This window comes from Diadema antillarum, unplaced genomic scaffold, assembly GCF_040938485.1.
Source record: "Diadema antillarum isolate AM-2024a unplaced genomic scaffold, OU_Dant_1.0 seq00000407_RagTag, whole genome shotgun sequence".
NCBI lineage: Eukaryota > Metazoa > Echinodermata > Echinoidea > Diadematoida > Diadematidae > Diadema > Diadema antillarum.
The window spans coordinates 70,348-94,001 of NW_027271395.1; the positions used below are offsets into that span (position 1 = coordinate 70,348).

General features: G+C 36.0%; 1 protein-coding gene across 1 annotated transcript in view; it reads right to left on the reverse strand.

Annotated features, from left to right (window-relative positions):
- The window catches only part of LOC139732243 (C4b-binding protein alpha chain-like), a 29,063-nt gene that overhangs the window by 5,328 nt on the left and 81 nt on the right, over window positions 1-23,654 (reverse strand). The window contains exons 2-6 of the mRNA XM_071643119.1: window positions 17,628-17,813; window positions 17,007-17,174; window positions 14,882-15,067; window positions 14,268-14,474; window positions 13,484-13,645 (exon numbers count right to left, since the gene is read on the reverse strand). Of these exons, the coding sequence (XP_071499220.1) occupies window positions 13,484-13,645; window positions 14,268-14,474; window positions 14,882-15,067; window positions 17,007-17,174; window positions 17,628-17,813 (909 nt within the window). The remainder of the gene's footprint in view (window positions 1-13,483; window positions 13,646-14,267; window positions 14,475-14,881; window positions 15,068-17,006; window positions 17,175-17,627; window positions 17,814-23,654) is intronic.

The window sequence follows — 23,654 nt, forward strand, 5'->3', positions numbered from 1 at the left end:
TCTCTGTATAAAATATCGCTCTTTTTCTCCTCTCCTCTCTCTGTATCATAATGATACGTTTATATATACAAATATACAAATACATTATGTATATTATGATATATATTAAATATATATATATATATATGTATATATCATATATATATACATTTAACTCACAATCACACTTGATCTTAATCATGTTACCCCCCAAAAACCCAATATATATACATAACTCAAATTAATTTTTGATCTTAATTGTATTACACAAAAACTCTAATAAATAATGTATTGGAATAGAATATCAGTAGGAAAATTACATCTGCGAAAATTGATAGCAATATAGCATTGTATAAAATCTAATCATACATGTAGTTGTAATCAACGAAAATATCTTGAACGATGGAAGTATTATGGTGACTTGATTTACCTGAAGTGCATGTTGACGTTGTGATATCTGGATTCCAAATATCATAACCATAGCAGAGGCCAAACGTTGGTCCCGATACAGTACTCCCATCGGAACATGACACATCCACACGCATCCACTGGGATAGCTTGCCTGGTCAGGAGAAATCACTACGTTGGTATTGAGACTTGGCTTCACGCATGTGTTTGGATCTATACGGGACCAGCAAAGAAAAATGTATCGTGATTTGAGGAGACAGTTGATAAGATTATGTGAACTGTAGTTATAGCTTTCCCTGAAAAGTCACGCACACATAGGCTGCATAAAGATGAAATGATGGAATAAAGTACAGTTTTCCAGGTCAATTTTAAACCCTTGCCAATCAAATAAAATAAAAATAGTCTTTCAAAATTCACAAATACAAGTCGCACTGTATTTAACTCAAGAATATGTCATGTTAGAGCGTGCGACGAAATTCTAACCCTTATAGATGAACTCTTGATCCACTGGGTCTCTTGTGTCCGTCTTCTTTTATTTTTCATGCTTGTTTTCTTTCCTGTTTACGGCTTTTTTTTTCCTACATAAAGATTATTATTGTAATCTTCTCAAAGCTTTTCTTGTCACTTTTTATTTCTGTCTGCATGTCTATTATTCACATTTCATATCTTTAACCTTTATTATAGTGACAGGGCTGGCCAGATCAGACGCCATGCAGGGCTGTGTATAGTTAAACCATGCCATAAGACCCTTTATGAGTAATCAAAATCAAAATCAAAATCTTTTTCACAATGTATAGAGATAATATTTTCGACAGATTTGACATGAATAGAAGGGCAACGTTTCTGGATACTTGCCACATAAGCATAACAACACCATGTTCAAGTTTTGACTTGAGCCATTGTCCCCAAAATCCTCCACATTTTGAATTTCTACTTGATACATAACGAATTTGAATGGCCGAAAAGACGGAAAAGTACGAATGGATAAATTTGAAATCTTAAAAAGGCAAATGGAATTGCTCATTATTGGGCGAAATTTGCAATTCAATCGCAGAGTTGAGCAGCCAAAGACAAATTTGAATTTAATCTTTTACATTGATCGCGTTTCGGTCGACACTGATTTCTCGAATCGTTAATTTTTTTGGACAAATTTAACACGTCATTCACTCATCATTTTGTCACCCCCACCCCCCCCCCGAAAAAAAAGTGCAAATGTATAGTAAAACACCCTAGGTAATGTTTAGTTATACAAAATGAATAGGAAATTGTAAAAAAAAAAAAAGAAAAAGTAAGAAAGAAAGAAAGAAAGAAAGAAAATACTTTAGTGAAAAACACAATACAATACATTCCTTGTTGTGACTTTTACGACTGTACCAAAATAATAAAGTTTTTGGAAGTGGAAAAATGGACGAGCCCTTTTAAAAGCAAGGCTTGCATCTTGCAGTCCGGACCTGCTCATGGACAATGACAATGACTGTGCTTAAGAAACTAACCAAAACTAACAAAACCATACAGTACTTGAACAGGAATTTTTTTTTCCCGGTAGATTCCCACAGAATTATTGACTTGAAGGTAACTTTTATGAAACTCGTATCATGTGGCCCTAAGAGATCACAACCGTTATGAAACCAGGCTGTTACAGCTAATCAATTGTCAGAATGAAAATTATGAACTTATTGCCATGATGTTTGCAATAAACGAATGCGAATGCTGCAAGCAACTTTCTGAGAAGGATCGGTGAAAGTGATAATGATCGACAATGGCAGCGCGAATGGTATTAATGTTTAAAGACATGGCCGAATTCACAGTTGCTGTAGTCGCCTTAATAAATGTTTATTCAAATTCATTTCCTTTCGTTCAAATTCGTTATTTGTGTAACAGACATTTCGGAGGAGTTAAGCAAATTTAGATTAGATGCATGCGATTTAAGATTTGAACATTCAAATTAATTTCAAATTTCCAATCCTTGCATTTTCACATGACCTGAACAGTGGCGTATCTAGGGAAAACGGCGCCCGGGGCAAGCGCGAAAATTACGCCCCTAATTTCTGAAAAAGTGTTCAACCCTAACCCAATCCCGGTAGGGAAAAAAAGTCCACATGATAATGCTTTGTCAAGCACTTAAAAAGGGTCTTTTGAGGGTGCTTTAAATGTAATAAATTTTGATGAATTTAGGCGAGCGAGCGCAGCGAGCGTGTCGAAAATTTTTGTATTCCAGCTTACAAAACGTGGAATTTTTGTCTTTTTTGCTTATCAAATCTCACAATTCTAATCGTGATTATAGTGACGGCCTCATAGATAACGATTTACACCAACAAACTGAGGACCTAAAAAAAAACCAATACCCTGAATTAGTACGCGCGAGTGAGCCGAAATTTGTATATTTCCGCGTTATTATCACGTTTTGTTCCTATCTTTTTTTGATTAATTTTGGCGAGCGAGCGCAGCGAGCGAGTCGAAAATTTCTGTATTTCAGCTTACAAAATATGGAATTCTTGTCATTTTTTGCATATCAAATCTTACAATCCTAATCAAGATATAGTGACGGCCTCATATCGATTTACCAATAAACTTAGGACTTGAAAAAAATACTCTGAATTAGTGACCGCGAGTGAGCCGAAATTTGTATGTCTCCGCGTCATCATTACGTTTTGTTCTTATCTTGTTTGATTTGGGTTTTTTTGCCCCCCCCCCCCATGTTCGAACACAAGAAATTGCAGCCGCTGCTCCGTGTAACATTTTGCTTTCTAACGATGGCATGTGTGAACACAATTTACATTATCATTTTGTCCCCGTCATCATAACGTTTTGTTCTTATCTTTTAGTTTTTATATAAATTTGGCGAGGGAGCGCAGCGAGCGAGGCGAAAATTTTCATAATTCAGCCTACGAAACATTGAACTCTTACGTGAGCACTATAAACATTGTCATTTTGTCCGCGTCATCATCTGTTCTGTTTTTATCTTGTTTGATTTGTTTTTGGCCCCCCCCCTCCCCCCGTCCAGGCGAGGTTTTTCTTCTTTCTTTGTTTTTTCTTTTTTTTTCTCTTTTTTTTTCCTTTTTGGCGCCCTCAAGGAGTGGCGCCCGGGTACGTGTCCCCCCCCCCCCCCCCCCCCCAGATACGCCACTGGACTTGGAAAAGAAGAAAGAGCTTACAAATTTATTTTCCATCATTCGAAATTGTTTCTGTGCAGGAAACTCTTCAAATGAGTAATCCAAACTTTGACTTTAAGCAAACGATTTAAGATTGATGTATGGGAAATCAGTGTCGCTCGTTCGAGTGTATTATCAGTGCAAAATAAATTTCAAACAATTCATTCAAATTCAAATATTATGAAAGGCGCATAGTCGTAAGCGATGGGCATTCAGATTCAGATGTATACTACCTTTGACTCTGTGCCGTCATTCAAATCGATGAAAGGGCAAGCGTGTTTCAAATAAGTGCATTAGATACACCTTCCCATAGTCCCAGATATTACGAGTATATAATTACGCAGGCTTACATGACTCATTTTGCATCAAACTTGATTAGTTCAAGTTGTCATATCCACTAAAGCCCTGCACCTAACGTTACACAATGCATCAGATCATCACCAGGTGTATCACGCAACAAAGGATGTCGACACACAATCGAAGAATTCGAGAGCCAAAGAAGAGACTATCTGGAGCTGCTTTCGTATACCCTTGAATGCTGTTTATGCGTCCCATGAAAATGAATTAATGGAGGTAAAAAGGAAAGATAAGAAAAACAAATCTGTACTTTCCCCATGAAACAAACATATCAATCATGTATATAAAGTTTAACATGATCATTGGAACACAGTCATGCACTTATGTAATGCAGCGTAATTGCTATGAATGGAAAGACACTCTACACTGTTAAAGATTAATAGCGTTGGATAAATCAAATGAGTTAATAATCATTTTGTCATTATATATACGTAAAAGTTTTGAACAGAATTTAACATAAACATCCCTTGAGAGGAAAAGCAATCTTATTCATAAATAATTTAAAAGAGAAATTAAATTGCATATGCCATTGATATGATGGAAGGATGAAATAAAGCATAATTATTCAGGCAAAATACTTGATTTTTATAGGGTCAGAGACACAAAAAAATTCGCACTCACACAACATTGAAAACCACGAAATCAATAAAAACGAATTAAAAAAAATGATTAAAGATTGAATTTCCCAAAATGAAATTAAAGCAAGTTCCTCTGGGATACTATGTTAATCTGAATGCCCGCGCATGGAAATCTAATGCACGAAATTTAGATCCATTCAGTTTTAAAAAAACGTATTCTTGAAAAAATGTTTTTTTTTTAAATCTGAATGGGCTGAAAATATCAATATTGATGAAGATAGAGAAAATTGAAACTGAAAATGACCTTAACTGACAAAAAATGACAGATTAATTTTTATGTTCATGAATTAATTTGTGTGTTTCGAATTTCATTTCAATGAATGGATTTGAAATTTGGAAGACCGATATCGATAGTTAGACGATAGTGTCTGAATTGTAAAGCATGTTAATGAATTTCAGTGACACAGATATGAAGTCTGGATGTTTAGCGAGGAAAACGTATATAAAATTTGTATTTGGTGGTAGAGAAACAGAGAGAAATATTGACTGGCACACAACACTCAATAACAATGCAATGCAATAAAGAATAGTCTTAATGTCATAAAAATGAAAATATATAATAATACATGTTATTAGTAAGTGTAATTAATTGCTTTGTATGGCATAGACGTATTTCGTTTTCAACAAAGCACAGCACTAAAATATACTTTGGTCATTGGGAAACGTAAAATAATTAGATGTCATAGGCATAATATAGTACAGCTTAGAAATGTTCTGCTAGAGTACTCTATCATTTTTTACATCGGAGGTAACAAGGCAGATGCGAAATAAACGCGTACTGTAATGGATTGTATCTTCATGTATCGAATGAGAAGAGTGATATTTACGTACTGTGTATTGTTCTGATGAACTAAATGCAAACGGGGGAGAAGGAAATTCATGTGTCCATGCGAATCTACCAAATGCCAGGAAACTTCTCAGGGGAAAATTTGCTGAATAGCTTCATAGTCAGCCAAATCTTTCTAGAAATAAAACAAATAGAATAATATTCTGAGCCATATGATTGCGCTCATTGATACACAATATATGTTAGAAGCTATGTTCATGCATACAGTCATTCTTGTATAATAATGCATGTATGAATGTAAATTACTGTACATATGAATATACATTCAAACTTAAGTACTTAAACACTGTATCGTACATAAAACAAATTTATCACCTGCGCTGCTGGCGTATCGGGCCGCTGATAATGATGCTATCAGAATATTAAGTGCACAAAGTCTCCAACCCATGGTTTAATGCCTCTCTGATTTGGCAATAAAAAGTAGAAAATCGTGTAGAGCGCAGAATACAAAGAGGGTATTGAAGATTTAAATTTATGAGTCGAAGTCGAAACATGTCCACATGAGCTTCCAATCTCACGAACATTTCTGGCTAATTCTTCTGTACTTTGGCCGAAGCTTTTGCAAGACATGATTCTAGATAACTTATGGCAAGATTTGTAATGTATGCGTAACTATTTACGATCAAACAGAGCAAAGTTTGGTTTCAAAGGTATAACTTTGTGATGGGCAAGATAAGGGGGTTGCGAAGGGGCATTCTCTTTTCTTTGCTGTATCATTGTTCACACAAATTACAAGATAAACGATAAAATGAATGCCAAGGGGATTTTTTTTTTGAATATTTGAATTGAGATGGAAGGACAAGTTTAATGGTGTTAATGACGATAAAAGATGTCTTTCACCACAAATCCAGAAAATCTGCACGTTTCTCTTTTTAATGGGACGTAACATAATTGTTTATACACTTTTACAGTCACGCTTAGTTGTGGTATAGTATTTAAAAAAAATCCAAAACATACCCAGAGAACAATATGATGCAATGATTCACTGTATACCACTTCGAATGAAATGTGATGCGGTGTTGAAATTAACAGCCCATATTGCTATACAGTACTCGTAAGAGGAACACATGATGGGTGTAGCCAGATTCCCCCTATAAAGTACTCCCGAAAGGTGAACATGTGCGCTATACAAATAACCACATTAATCGTTATTGATTATTATCATTATGTCGTGCCCTCTGAAGAGACAAACACTTTGTCCCCTGATAGGACATAAGCTGGAGGTCCCGAGTGTGAAAGAGGTACACAGTCCATTCATGAAAAAGAACCCGCTTCATCTATTCATCGCACAAAGCAGGGCGCATAACCCGGTGAAGTTGTCTACCCCAGGTACTCACAAAGCCCAGTGGAGGACCACGCAGTTAGGGCAGCTTCATTGATACGGGCTATCCAGTCATCTTGTCAGTTAAGAATGAAAGCAAGCAATCTTATTTTGTTTACTTTCCTCTTTGCAAGGTTCTTGAAGATTCTAGATTAAATATATCGAGTCATTTTAGATTAACTATTAAATATCAAACAAACCATTGAAATCCTTTTTCTCCCTACAGCAAGATTTCGGTGACACTGAAACATTATAAATATTATGCAATATTATGCAAATTAGAGTGGCCCTTTTCAGGACCACTCACATACTCCAGAAAGAATACGTGGTGCACCGTGAAGCCTTCTACCACCCAACGTTCTACCACTACGGAAGCCTTCAAAGATTTCAGACATTTTACAGTTACTAATCTCTTACATGAGATGTACCATATAATGAAGACAGATTTTTTTTTTTTTTTAATCATAACATGCTGTGGTAAAGATTACCATGGATCACAGTTTGCAGAAATCGACAAAAGGGGAATAAATCTGTAAAACATCCCAAATTTTGTGAATCGAGAAAAAAAATACAATGCAAAACACATACACAGTGGAGAGAGCTAACACAAGAATTTGGGTATCATCAGTTTATTAAGTGTCACAAAAACCATTGCACTTGTGTCCAAGGCTGCGTTTATCAACTCCTTTTCTCGGCAGAAACAGGTTATCCAAACAGCTTTCAAGGAATTTTTACGAGTTGATAAACGCAAAGCTGTTTTGAAAGCCCTTTAGGAAAGCCTTTTACGAAAGGGTGCGTTTATCAACTCTCCTTTCTCGGCAGAAACAGGTTATCCAAACAGCTTTCAAGGAATTTTCACGAGTTGATAAATGCAAAGCTGTTTTGAAAGCCCTTTAGGAAAGCCTTTTCGAAAGATCCAAATTTTGTGACGATCCAAACAGGTTTCCTAAACAGGTTATCAGAAACCTGTTTGTAAAAGCCTTTCGAAGTTGATAAACGCAAAGCTGTTTTGAAAGCCCTTTAGGTTGCCCCACTGCGGTTACGCAACCATGCGTTTCCGGTTTCTGAAAAGGGCTTTCAAAACAGCTTTGCGTTTGTCAACTCGTAAAAATTCCTTGAAAGCTGTTTGGATAACCTGTTTCTGCCGAGAAAAGAAGTTGATAAACGCAGCCCTAGTCGATCGCGACGAAAAAGCTAGCGCTCATGCAGAAATTTCCGTCAACAAGAATGGAGAAGACAAATGCCACTGGTAAAAAACAATCGCACGGTTGACGAGCGCGGCGCTACCACTTCCGGAAGTTACACCGACCCTCGCACATAAATTGGTCGGAGTTTCTTCCCACGACCGTCGTGTGGACACAAGGGTCGTAGTAAGATATGCATTAATTTGAATTTTAATTGCCGTGCCATAAATTTTTACTCCGACTAGAAATACGTCTGAACATGGCTATAGAGTAACAACAGTCTCATTCTGTCTGATCCCATGTCTCATGCCGCCACTCAGAAATATTTGAAGTATGTGCTAAACTGGAGCTGCCTCACAGACAGGAAGACAATTGATTCATGTGTCATTAGCCATGTTCAGACGTATTTCTAGTCGGAGTAAAAATTTATGGCATGGTAATTAATATTCACATTAATGCATATCCTACCACGACCCTTGCGTCCACACGACGGTCATGGGAAGAAACTCCGACCAATTTATGAGCGAGGGTCGGTGTAACTTCCGGAAGTGGTAGCGCCGCGCACGTCGACCATGCGATTGTTTTTTACAAGTGCCATTTGTCTTCTTCATTCTTGTTGAAGGAAATTTCTGCATAAGCCCTATATAAAAACTTTCTTCGTCGCGATCGACTATGTTAAAATTGCACGTGTACTCGCAAAATGTCAACATTGCGATTTGACCCAGGAAGTTTTACCTAGGTCGTAAGGTATGTAAGTTCATAGATACTCCGAGGGCTTGTCCGCACGGGCAATTTACTCCGACCGGCTAGTCGTGGAAGCGAGATCCTCCTGAGAAAACTCAGGAGTATCTCGTTCGGAGGAAGAGTTCGTGGTAAGTTCCTCCGATCGGAGGAAGTTACCACGACCTTGTTCAGACGGGCACTACTCCGACCTATCCTTCGAAGTTACTCCGACCAAGCTTCCTCCGACCCTTCCTCCGAAGTTACTCCGACCAAAACTGCCTCCGTCTGAACACAGCGATTGTATCATGACTCGTCACTCTCAAAGGAAGATATGTCTTTATGATGGTAATTGTTTTTCGCCGTCCCTTCTGAGAAAACAAGCGGCACATTGATAGTACAGGCAGTCAGGGCTTTGGAAATGGCTGTCGAAAGGGCTATGGAAAGGGCTTTCGAGAGGGCTATCGGAAGGGCTTTCGAAAGTCGTTTAAACAGGGGAAAGTTGATAAATGCAGCCAAAGACAATCCTGGAAGACAGTATGTAACAAATCATTGTTTGACCGTCACCCAGGCACGCCTAGACATGTACATAGACACACACACACACACACACAAACACACACACACACACACACACACACACACACACACACACACATATCTATATACATATATATATATATATATATATATATATATATGCCGTTATATACAACCTGTTACAAAAATAAAACATTTTCCACTTTTGATCCTTAATAGTTCGAAAACTATACATCAGATAACACTGTCATTGATATGAGTAATAGTTGAATAGCATGAATAGTGTTCAATTTAGTTGGAGATGATTTGAATATAAGAGCATGAATCACCTTCATTAAATCCATGATTAACTCTAAAGCTAAGTTCTAGATTTTGGTCAAATTTGAACCATCTGTATACAATCTTGAACTTGTCACAGGACCAATGAAGTGTATGTGAGTTTGTGCTTACAATGACCCTGAACAATAATTAATACATGAACAACACTTTTTCAGAGCACTCCTGACCAGGCTTTTGGTCTAGCTCTTGCTCCAAGGCACATGCGTACTTTATTAATAATTTATGATGGATTGCCATGGGCAGTGGTAGTCTGAATTTATGGTAAAGCATAAAATGCATGCACATGAAAAAGCAAGCGCATGTTTGCATGTGCTTGCATACCCTATATTCATAATGAATAAAGACACCTATGAAAGTGCAACTTCTCATGAATATGTAATAGAGCATTCAAACCCTGGTCACTGTTTGCTGTTCAGGACAATTGTCTGGGTGTTAACCACACACTTCCATTCACACCAATTAACCCTTCTGAAAATTAAAGTTTTGTACAAAGGGTTGAAAATAGAGCAAAATCTAAAACATAACCGAAAAGTAAATCTTTGATTTGATAAAACTGATTTGTGCTTTACTTTCCAAATTACCTCCAACAAAAATTGTACACTATTCAGCTCTTGTTCATATCAATGTCAGTGTTATCTGATGAATAGTTTTTGAACTATTAAGGATCAAAAGAGAGATGTTTTTCTTCTCTCATGATACCTAGTATATAAATATGTATATATATATATATATATATATATATATAATATATATGTCATGTCTTATATATGAATATCAATTTCATTTCATTTTGTTTAAAGGGGCTGGGAAAATGCTGACTCGATGAGATGAAAAAACACACATTTGCTTTTTTTTTTTTTCTAATGGGGTTACTCCAGTGAATTTCATTGTGTTGAGTGAGTGCTAAATATATACGAATCACTCAATTGGACTAAACTTAAAAGGAAGCACTGCTATACGAGAAACTTCCAGTGGGCTACATATTTACCTTTTCAATGCCAAACATTGATTTCAAAGAAGGCAAGGTATTATTAACTTTATTTTCTTTATTATTCTTTGCATGTGTACATAAAGAAGGCTTAGGAAGACAAATTTTATAAATCTTGCTTCCCGGCCGCGATATCCTTTGTCATCAATTGTCACATTTGTGTGTTTGCGCGCGTGTGTGTGTTTGTGTTTGTGTGTATTATACATAAAATCTTACATATCTGCATCAAAAATTTACACAAAAGTATTTAGTGCACAGTGTAAATCACTTGTTTCTATTTATATACATGTACACATAAACTATATGCAGCATATAAACAGTACGTCATACATGTTATAAATATATAGTAACTTTTTTATTATGTAATAACTAAATGAAGAATGAGTCTCAAATACGCCGTGTGTAGATCCAAAAAGAAGGTTTTTATTCACAAAATTTTCAACCCGCCTAGGCCCTTCGTCAGCTTAGTATTTCATACTTCTTATTATTATAACATTCGAAGTCCAGCACGTGGAAAATTCCAAGATGAACATATATACGTATGTATATATACAATATACATGTTTTTATATATATATATATATATATATATATATATATATACATATATATATATATATATATATATCACGAAGGAAAACTCAGGGGAATGATTCTCGCTTCTGTTTTCACTGGGAAAGACGAACATTAAATATTCTAATTTATGACATCGGAAAAAAATTTGTATTTAGCAAAGCAAAAAGGTCTTTCTTGTCTTTATAGATACACATAAAGTGTTAAATCTAAACAACAATCCATTGAAATACACTTTCGCAACAAGAGCTCTATGTCTAAGAATAAAGACACTTTCTCAGGTATGTTTTCCCCAGTAGTGTAATCTGTAACAATACCATTAACGTACGGATATTATTGCCCAAAAGCCATTGGTTTATAGACAGAGTCTTATCATCTTCAAAGCTGCTGTTGATAATTCAGCAACCATATCATTTCTTCACGAATCTACTTCAGAGCTTATAATCTTATTCTCAAATTTCAAATAATTTGACTCAACTAATCACCTCAGCTAATATCTTCCTTTTACATTTATTCTGCATGCTTTTCAGCGGCTTTTATTGTGGAAGAAAACTCCAAAATCTCGTCCTTAAATTCCAAGTAATTTGATGCAACAGCTTGAGTTTTCCTTTAAAATCCATCTTACAATCTCTTTTGCAGACTTTTTATGGAAGCCAATACTAAATGTGTGACCAAATAATTATCTGGTCATCAAAGATACTGATTGATATGTATTTTCTAAACTCGAAATTATTTTCTTTTACTTCAATTGAAAATTATCATGTTGTATTTTTAAAACTACTTCATTATCTATGATATCGCGAACATGGAACATTCTTGTGAATCAACTTGTTTTTTTTTTTTTAGATCTCCTACACGTTTCTACATGTGTCTAAAGAAAATTGTAAAAATGCATGGGCGCTATACCTCCCCGCGAAACACGAAGAAACTGCTGAAACCCAGTTGGAGCTCTTCCGTTGATTAGTCTCCGTATGTGCTACCGCATTCATCTCCATGTAGTTCGGGTCAATGTTAATAACAACCTTCGATCAATATCGAAGATCGGAACACGTAAAAGAAGACATTGGTCAATGATCATGGCGAGTACTTTTCCAGTGAAAAGAAAAATATCCAGCTAGGCTGTTGTGCCTGCCTTTCTTCTAGCTCCGTGATTGGTTAAAATGTAATGAAGGATCAGACAAGTCTAGGAATGCTTCGGATGTCTTCGTCTACTTGTACAATCATGCGTACATGTACAGGTGCGCTCGATTTTACAGCTTCCCCGAGATGAGTTTAAGTGACTGCCAATGACTGCATGAGGCGGAAACTGCCATCAGCAATACTAAGTGTTTGATTTTAAACCACTGATGAAATATCAGTAGTATGGGTTAAATAGGAATAATGTTTCTGAGTGATTTCTAACTATGAAAACGCAACATACAAAACTGATGCTTTGTATAAACGATGGGTACGTCACTGTCCGTTCTCTGTTCCCTGTACACGTATGTCAGGTACATGGTTCTTCACAGTTCGGTGTTCACTGCGTGATATAAAAAGAACATGCAAATTAGATTATTCATGGGTGTTACATTTGACGGGAGTAGGTCCTATCATTAACCAGAGCGAAGTGCACTGGTCTGTTGGTAATCAAATTGCGTCTGAGTGCATGATCTCGTATTCATCCAAGGTGGAAATAGTGTTGACTATATTACAATTTAACAGCTCCGAACATTATGAAAAGTAATTTGATCTGTCCACACAAAAGGGACATATATTTTCTTTTTTTATGTAAAGACCTAATAACGTTGTTTTTTAGAATAAATGTATTTTAACAGAATAATCAGCTGATTTTATTCTGAATCCTTTTCTTTGGCTACTTTTTCTTGTTCGTCTACTTCCTCGATACGATTCTATCACTAGCGATTTCTCGTATTGCACGATTAGCCAGAGTAATACCGAACACCTGTATTTACTAGACGCTACACCCACATTACTCTCTTAGTCTTCCTGAGTGTGTGTATATAAGAAAGTTAATGGTACATTAATGACGAGTTTCAATGCAAAAGCAGAGTTATAACATTGATTTCAAAGCTTTGAAAAAGAAGAAAAAATATTTTCAAAGATGCTGCACTCGTTAGATAACAGGAAGTATTTTTTAGAGACATAAGTAGAATTGTCAGATATACATTTTGGTCATATTTTTATCTTTTCAGCACCTTCGCTATCGAATATCTCAAACTGATAAAGACGAATATGTCGATTTTTGCCTTAAAACTCTTCATAATTATATATTGTATGTATACAATAATGTACGAACATTATTATAATGCATGGGTGACAAGGCAGTCAGACAGAAACAGATAGAAATATGCATCATAGTTATACAGTGTATGTTCAAAATAATGAGGAATATACAACGGAAGATGCGTAGCGATAGTTCTGGTGATGAACTGCTTACAAGCACAACGAACGTTGGGTTTCCATGCTCCATCATCGCAGAATGCTCTGGGACCACCTAGTCTGACCATCCCTGGAGTTTGGGCGCACTGGAAGGAGTGTACGTCGCCGTGGCGAAACAATTCGTCCGCCACGTCCGTGCTCACTGGTCCCGTGCAGTTGGCTTCAAGGTAATCATGGTAATAATGAATGAATGAATGTATGTTTAGTTGCGTGAACGACATTCAGCGAGAGATTTGGATACCGTCCATCCCTTCTAACCAAACATCATTTTAATGAGTTTATTCCTTCAACATGTCAATACCTGGCATATAAGATGCTTCTTGATGCCCCGTGTTCGTTGTATGCCAGAACGCATTCATAGATTCATCGGAAAGAACAGTTTCTGAGAGTTTCCTATTTACTGATGTTTCTTAACAAACAAACAAACAAACAAAAAACACAAAAAAAAACAACCATCGTCGTCGTGTCTGGGCCCATACACATAAATGAAAGTTATGCTATTGGCATTTTGTCCACTTTCCCTATGTTTGAGTTACAGGAAAGTTCGTTTTGAGAAAATAAAGTCAGACAACAAAAGGATGAGAGCACTTGTACAAGCTAGTTGTAGCCCGTGCCGTTTTGCGTCTCACACCAGAGTCTGTAAATAACATTGACACTTTAATGATGCTTCTGTTCTACAGTTTGTTATTCATTGTTAACTATAATCATTGTAGGTTGCTGTGTTTTTAACGCATGTCACCAATTAGGGAAATAGCTAGCAGGACAGTGTGAGACCTATATACCTCTGCAGGCAGGCCGAGGTCCACCGATGTTGAAGGACCAGGTTCCTGATGAGCAGGTGGCGCTCTGGGGGCCGTGCAGGTATAGATCCGCTTCGCACAGGAATTCGACCGTGTCACGGTGGTTGTACGTGGAATGCATGGACTCACCCGTCATGGTGGATTTGTGAACAAGGCGAGCGTCAGCAAAGGATGGAATTTGGCACTTGTCTAATGGTGAATAGGATTAGATTAGACAAAATCTGATGATGATACACCTAGACGCAACCCTTTTAATTGTTAAACGAATGAGATTGGATTTAAAAAAAAAAGTAATGATTACATTTTTCGTCTAATGTATAATCTGATATTTTGTTTACGACACACAACACATACCGCTTTCGAAAATTCTGCAGAGAGGTTAATACGTCTGCGGCCCTAGAGCAACCAGCTCTTTTTGTGAGAACCTTGTAAGTTCCCTTTTAAAATCTAGTTTTGTGCATCAGTATGCCAACATGATTTTATGATGGCGTGTAACTGTATGCAAGCACTATTTCATGCATGACATTCAAAATCATGACTTGTGTATCATGAAGACCCATGCGGCCCATGATCAAATTCCATAATCATCTACGCACCATAGCATTGTAGCAGCATTGGATCCGGTTCCCATCGGTCGGTCGAATTGCAGTAGGAGTACTGTGGACCAATGGGAGTCTTGTCATCATCACATTCTAGGTCGACTCTTTGGTTATGATCGAAGTACCCGTCCCTTGGATACCCGTCGTAATTGACACCGTCTGGAACTTCTGGTGCTGGGCAGCCTGCGATGTGAGACAGAAGACGTAACAGGGATCGTAATCATTATCGTCCCTAGATGGAATGTAGAGCTCAACAGCATGTTACCAACCTGAAATTGTGTTGACATACCTAAGAGGTGACATAATAAAATACGGTCATTCTAAAGATCTCATGGCCGTGGCACTGTGCATAGTGCTAGAAGTTTCCCCTTACAACTTTTAGAATGCATGTTCCCAGATGAATATCTATCATTGATTGAATTGAATTGAATTGAATTGAATTGAATTGAATTGAATTGAATTGAATTGAATTGAATTGAATTGGTTTTATCAAGAATCATGTCTGGCAGCCAAAGGCTGAATGCACATGTTTACTATCATAATCATAACATTAGATTATGTCAGTGCTCTGTAAAAACAATGAATATAAAGACATAATATTAAAAAATATTACAGTGGTCACACGTGGCAAGTCTCGAAACAAATGATCAATCAGTGAAGGTACCAGCCCAATCAATACAGTTTTTTAGCAGTCCCCTCCATTTCCGACCTTTTCTTTGTTATGATTCAGTCACATTTTGTCCATGTTTTTCTTCAACTGAAGTATGTTTATTGTTTCATGTAAACAAATGAGGTGTATTTAAATTTCATTTGGACATGTAAAAGTTACATCGTACTTAATTTGTTTATGTGTAATTGTCATATTATGCTTTGGCCGGAAATGAAATAAAAAAAATGAATGAATGAATGAATGAATACTAGAATTGCTTTAAGAAAAACGAAAAAAGAGAAAAAGATTTAAAAAAATATACTGTGAACATGGCAACACACTGCTCATGGCTGAAAAAAAAAAATACCGTTACTATCACAACTAATAATTCAACTTTATCAGTGAGGGTACCAGCATTAACTTCTCAATGCATTCAATGTAAAGCAACCGAATAAGTAGGAACCCTGTACTGTATATTCAACAGCTTGTCAACGAATGGTTCTGCTCGTCAGGTCCTTGAGCCATTACTTGGAGGGGATTCTGCCCATAAGAGATCGTATAGTTTTGGTTGAAACATAACTTCAGGTTTCCAACATTTTGGGTGAGATAACGAGAAACCTCTTATGAAATATGAAAGAGCATGTAATTCCAAGAGGAATTAAAAGTTTATTTGATGAAAATTGGTTTTGAAATAGCCGAGATACCCCAAACAGAGCAATCCTAATAAATAGTGGGACCCACCTTTTATTACAAACGCTTTGTTTTACTTTGTGTTTGGATGTCTCAGCCATTTGGAAAGAAAAAAAGATTTTCAGCAAATAAACTTTGAATTCTCTTAGAATGGTACGCTGTGTACTATTTCACAAGTGGTTTCTTGATATCCCGCAAAAAAAAAAGTTAAAAGCCCAATTATCATCTCCACCAATACTATATCATCCCTTTAACACCTTCACTTCAGCATCGATTGAGAGGACACTGGGGAATGCCAAGCGTTCTGTTATTCCATGTCCTCCACTGCTGATTGTGACTCTTTTTTTGATCGATAACCCCCCCCCCCTCTCTCTCTCTCTCTCTCCTGTGAGAGGCTAATGATAAAAACTGACATAGGGGGAGGGGGTGACAGAGGGCGAGTTTTACAGGAATACGATAAATAAGTACTATCATTGAAAGTTCCAGTACACAGAATGATGTTACATTCATACATGTTGGGTAAAAACAGGCCTACAAATGACAAAGAGTGTAACAATTAGTTGAAAATATACGTTAAGAGGTACTGTTAAAATGAAAAGGATAAGACCAAGATTAGCATCAAGTCAAAACTGAGGTGACTTGCAGGTTAGTATACACCTGCATGCACACATGCAAACACATGCAAACATACATGTACATAATCATACACATTCATTATACCTATGATTGGCCTAGCTATGTGAGTTAAATTGTTTTGCTGCTATAGAGACTTTTAACGCTCACCTCTTGAGACACATTCGACGGCAGGATTCCAGGTTCCGTCGTCACAAGTCGTTGTGACAGTGTCACCCGAGCCTTGTAGAGAATAACCGGGCAGACACTGGAACAAGAGAACTTCTCCGGTACCGTACGTTCCCGTTCCGTTCGTATTGTCTGGAGCTGCACAAGCCGCTGTAAGGTAATCAGAACATTTTAAGAGTAATAATGTCTGAATGAGTACACCGATTTGTTTTTCCGTGGGATTACCTTCCCTTTTTTTTTTGCATTTATTTCACATTTATTAGCATTCATATGACGCACTATCAGGTACAAAACTGAGTCTTTTTCTTCAAGCACCATTCATGACACTTTCTGCGACCTATGACGACAAACTTAAGAGTGTTGCGCCAATTTATTTTGAATGCGATGGTCTGTGTATGTGTAATAAGTCATTGTTTTTTTCGAGCAAAATTTCGCAGATTAACATTAAACAAAAAAATCGATTTCAACTACACGTATTAAAGTCAGGAGTTGATAATCGTTCATGCCCTATACACTCCTCACGCAGCCTCATTTCGTGAGGCATGGTGATACAGCATAACTTTGGGAAGACTGTTTTCTCTGCGGGCATTGCTTCCTATATACCTTGACATGATGGTACTTCGGTCCCTTCGTAGTTCCAGGTACCATCAGAGTCACAGAAGGCGGATGAAGACCCTGTGACTCCTCCTTGCGAGCAGGAGAACTGAACCACGTCCCCGGGATCGTAGGAAGTTTGATCAGGAGTTGTGATTACACCGCCATCACCGACATCAGGTGGTCCACATGAAACTAAAACGAGACAAATAGAGTTTCAATTAGCTCTTATTATGATGAAGATGACAGTTTAACAATCATGTGATGTCAATGGTGTTATGCCGATATAACAACCGTGCCTACCAAAATGATAATAATAATAATCATCATCATCATCATCATCATAATCACATTTGCACAAATTCCTACTGTAAACTTTATTTGGATCATGATAAAAGACATTAATATTCTTATTTCCATTTTCATGTGATTATCTCATGTATTGCGCATTTCCGTGTAGGAACTGGTCAATGGAACTCATAAAAATAGTGTACATGACAACAGTTATCATGATATATGATATATGATATATGATAATCACTGTCTTGATGATGATGATGATGCTGATAGCAATAATGATAACATTGGCAAACTAAAAAACGGGCGTTATTACACATAAACAATATGTCCATTACAAATATGTCCTACTATAAATGTACATTATCCTCTCTATATGGAATATCTCTCTTTCTCTCCTTCTCTCCTCTCTCTATATCATAATATATATATATATATATATATATATATATATATATTAGAAAATTAGTGTGAAAATTACATCTGCGAAAACTGATAGCAATATAGCATTGCAGAAAATCTAATCATACATGTAGTTCAACTTTCAACTTTCAACTTAATTTTCACCTCCATCAAAATGAACAAAGAAATTTATGTACATTGCATATACACGGGATATTTGTGATACAGAACAAAACTTGAAAAGGTACATAAGAAAATTATGAAAATGAAGAGTAGATGTGATTACATCTTTGTTAAATACATAAAGCGTATAATACAAGTCAACTAAGGATGAGGATGGAAGTGGAGGGTCCCATTAAGAAGCAAAGCTTGTACGATATGGGACCCTCAGAAAAATACACAAAACATCAATATAAAACACAATAAACGAACCGATGTCAACTGACATCAAAATGATTGGGAAGAGGAAAAAGAGAGAAAAGGAAAGGAAAAAAAGAGGAAAAAAAGATAGGAAAAAAGGGAGAAAAAAGAGGGAACTACAGCATGTGCCATCGTGGACGCAAGCAATCTGGATTTCATAATGTAAAATAAGTGATAAAATACAAGCTGGATTGAATGTAATGCAAAACATTTTTTATACGTAGTTATGTTGGTAAGAATGCAGGAGAAAAAAAACATATCGTTATATTTAGAACACAGACAGGGACATAGTTTAATAGGAGGACTTATATAAAAAAGAATGATGACTTGACTGAGATGATAAAGGGAAACTAACTCTGTTGGATGTTGTAAAGTTTCAATAAAAATTATTTTAATTTATTCTTAAAGGAATTCAGAGATTGAGCAGTAGTAATGTTACTGGGAAGTGAATTCCAGTACTTTGGCCCGTCGTAAATAAATGTGTTTTGAGCCAACAAAGTTCTCAGAAATGGCAAATGGAAATCATTTGATCGCCGTGTTGGATAATTATGAATGGATTGATTTCTTTGAAACATTGTTTCAAATATATTTGGGAGATTATTTTTATTATAATTATACATAAATTGTCCTAGATTAAACAAATACAAATCATTAATTTTCAATATTTTATGCTCATAAAATAGTGGGTCAGTATGGGACAAAAATGCAGTATGACATATAACACGGAGTAATTTCTTTTGCAATAATAGTAATTTATCTAAGAATGTTTTATATGTATTTCCCCACGCGAGAATACCGTAACTTAAATATGGCAATATTAAGGATGAATATAATACGAGCAGGGACGACAAAGGAAAACAAAACTTAAGCTTATTAATTATACCAATATTACGTGAAATAATTTTACATATACTGTCAATATGAAATTTCCAGGACAGCTTATTGTCAACTGTTACTCCAAGAAATTTTATATGGGAAACATTTTTGAGTGGAGTACCATCTAAAACAATATCAACAGGTACTGCCTCAGTAGAATTACTAAAGAGCATATATTTTGTTTTTTGAAGGTTAATAGATAGCTTATTTGCTTTTATCCACTGGGCAACATTTTCTAATTCTAAATTTATTGTATTAACAAGGGTAAAAAGATTATTGTGTGAAAAAAATAGATTTGAGTCGTCTGCAAAAAGAATAAAAGAAAGAACATCTGATGATCTACAAAAATCATTTATGTAAACAGTAAACAACAGTGGACCTAATAAACTTCCCTGTGGCACCCCACATTTAATATTTAATATTTGTGAATTACAACCATTTAAAGAAACATATTGTTTCCTGTTCATGAGGTAGCTCCTGAACCACTCCAAGGCCTTCCCACGCACTCCATAATGGTGTAATTTGTTAAGTAAAATATCATGATTGATGGTGTCGAAGGCCTTGGAGAAGTCCAGGAACAAACCTATCAAATGAGAAGATTTATCGATAGCATGTGCCACTTTTTCTATAAAACTCAATAATGCATGTGTGGTGCTATGTTTCTCCCTAAATCCAAACTGAGAATTCGTAAATATATTATTAAATTTAAAGAAATTAATAGTTCTTTTATAAATAATTTTTTCAAGAATTTTTGACAATACACTTAACAAAGAAATTGGTCGGTAATTATTTACATCTAATTTGTCACCTTTTTTAAACAAGGGGATGACTTTTGCTATTTTCATACTTTCGGGGAAATTGCCATTAAAAAGGGATAGATTAAATATATGAGCTAAGGGATCCGCAATTGACGATATTACCCCCTTTAAAAGAAAATTGCTGATGTCATCGTGTCCAGCACTTTTTTTGGAACTGAAATCAGAGACAATATTAATTATCTCCTGAGTGTATGTTGGATTAAAAAATATTGAACTAGAATTTGGGGGACCCAAAAATTCGGAAAAATGTTTTGTGGAGGGAGGAATATTACTTGCCAGGCTTTCCCCAATTGAAGAAAAATGGTTATTCAAAATATCACAAATTTGTTGTGAATCTTCAACAATTTCACCATCAAATCTAATTTTTGTAATATTTGACTTAACATTTTATATATTCATGGCTTGCTTTAAAACTTTCCATGTATTTTGCATATCATGCCTGTAAAATTGTAACTGATTAGTATAATATTTTTTCTTTTCTATTCGTACAATTTTCGTCAAAGTATTTTTGTAACTAGTGTATTTCAACTTTGATTGCTCAGTACGTTTCATTTTAAATCTGTAATATAAATTATTCTTTCTATTTATTGAACGCAGGAGCGATTTTGAAATCCATGGGAGCCTGGGTATTTTTTTTGTAATTAGCTGATTTTTCTCTACGTTTTGGAATACAAATGTCCAAATGTTGGATAAAAATCTTCATAAAATATTCATAAGACAAATTAACATCATCTGTATCAAAGATACAGGACCAGTCTGCGGTGTCTAAGCTAGCACCTAGCCTAGCTATACTTTCATGAGTAATTCTTCGTTTAAATATATTGTTGTTTTTATTATTAACTGTTTCATTTAAAGAAAAACCAGTCGAGATGGGGAAATGATCGGTGATATCTGAGAGTACTACAAAAGAATCAGGAGGAGGAAGAATGTTACAAAAAATGTTATCAATTAAAGAAACAGATTCATTAACTATACGTGTGGGTTTAGATATTAAGGGTAAAAAAGAGGCAGACAAAAATATTTCCAAAAAATCTTGCGACATATTATTCTGTTTTAGTAAATCTATATTGAAATCACCCATTATAAAACAATTTTTATTGATAAAAAGTGGGTTTTTAACCAGATCCGAAAAATAATCTAAAAATGATTTAGTATTCGCGTTTGGTGGTCTATATACTACACCTATGATTATATTTTTGCTGCCTGGAACTGTGATTTCAATAAATAAAGACTCAAAAAAATCAGTCATACTGGTGAACTCATCGCGGACTACATAATCATAATTTTGTTTAACATATATGGCAACGCCTCCACCTACCCTATTTTGTCTGTTATTAACCACTAAATCGTACCCGTCGAGAGCGAAGGGAAGACTGGAGTCATGAGAGAGCCAGGTTTCGGTTAAACCTACCGCCGAGATATTATGCATGATGGGACTATTTAAAAATAACCTCAATTCTTCAAAATGCTTATTAATACTTCTAATATTAAAATGTAAAAGAGAAAAAGTAGTACTATCATATTCCTTGACAACATTGGTAAATTGGGATTGAGTAAGATATTCAGAAGACGGACTTTGCAATTGGTTCTCTGTGTCAAAATCATAATCTAATTCTTGCGGCGATGAATTAAAACTGTCAGAAACATAATTATCAAAAAAATTGTCATTTTGATTGATATTTGATTCGTTTTGTTCAAAAGAAGGTCCTGCCAAATCAAAAAAGTCATCATCATTAATTGAATTGAATGCTGTGTCTATAGAATTGCGTATTAAAGGGTGAGCGTGTTGTCCGTTGCTTGAGTCCACGAGGGCACCTGTAGAGGGCAGTATAGAACAATTTGACTGTGGAGATTGTTGCAATATTGCAGTTACACATTTTATCGTTGTCTCTTAATATAACGTTGTCTACAAAGGAAAATAGGATCGTCCTATACATAACATTAATACGATCTAAGTAGGCACAAACATAAAGAGAACAGTTTGTCATAAGCATGAATACTAATATTCAAAATAAGTTATAATAAAACTCCGGTAATTGTTCTTTATCCGATCAATAGAAGGAACACATGTATGTAATACGTATTGCGTTATGACAGAAGAGAAGACATCTCAAGTCTCATAGGGACCGCCAACCGCCAGTATATAGGGCAAATACTAGGTTGCCAAGGGCAACTCTAGGAAGGAAATCCTTACCCGAAGAATCAATTTTACAAGAAATGAAAAAAAAAATAACCGTTTTTATCATTAATTCTATACGGATTCCTCCTCTCCCACAACTGCAGCGCAAAAGATCACCCATCCCTATGCCCCAAAAAGACCAACACGCTGGGACCGCCGACGGCCAGTATATTATATAGGGCAAATACATGGTTGCCAAGGGCAACTCTGTAGCGAACAAGGCACACACCAAATTCGAGCAAGTTACAAGTTGACACAATATATTGTAATAAACTGTATTAAACTGTGCAGCCGGTCCATGCACTGCGAGAGTGGAGAAGAATACAATACTCGGCTGATACTGTCAGTTCTGATGGCACCCGTTGGCAGATGCCATCGTGGACAAAAAGAACATGTAGGGCAAATACACGGTTGCCAAGGGCAACTCTATAGCGAACAAAGCACACACCAAATTCGAACGAGTTACAAATTGACATAGTATGTTGTAATAAATTGTATTAAACTGTGCAGCCGGTCCACTGCGTGAGTGGAGAAGAATACAATACTCGGCTGATACTGTCGGCACCCGTTGGCAGATGCCACCCTGAACAAGAAGAACAAAACGAACAATTCACCCTGGATAACTATACAACCTGTATAAGATGCTTAAGCGTGTTTCAATAATGATAATGAAATTTAGCTTGTGTACGTTGACTGCTAAAAGGTTGAGTAATTTGGGAGCATACCTAGATATTTAAAACATCAGCTGATTGAGTTCTGAATTGGTATGCCAATTAATCTGAAAAATATTTCGACCAAGAGAGAGTGAGAGAGAAAAAAAAACACCCAAACACATTTTATTAACTTATTGTCGTTATCGTAAAGGGTATATATCAACAACAACAACAAAGTATTAATTGCAGTCAGTTTTAGTCAATATTGAAAATATTTCTTGCATAGGTTATGGCATAGACGTGGATTTAGTTGCGATGGATCATAACCCCGTGCAGGCTCTAAACGCAATGAAATGCCGAAAATCTTAACAACATATTTGTCACATGGATT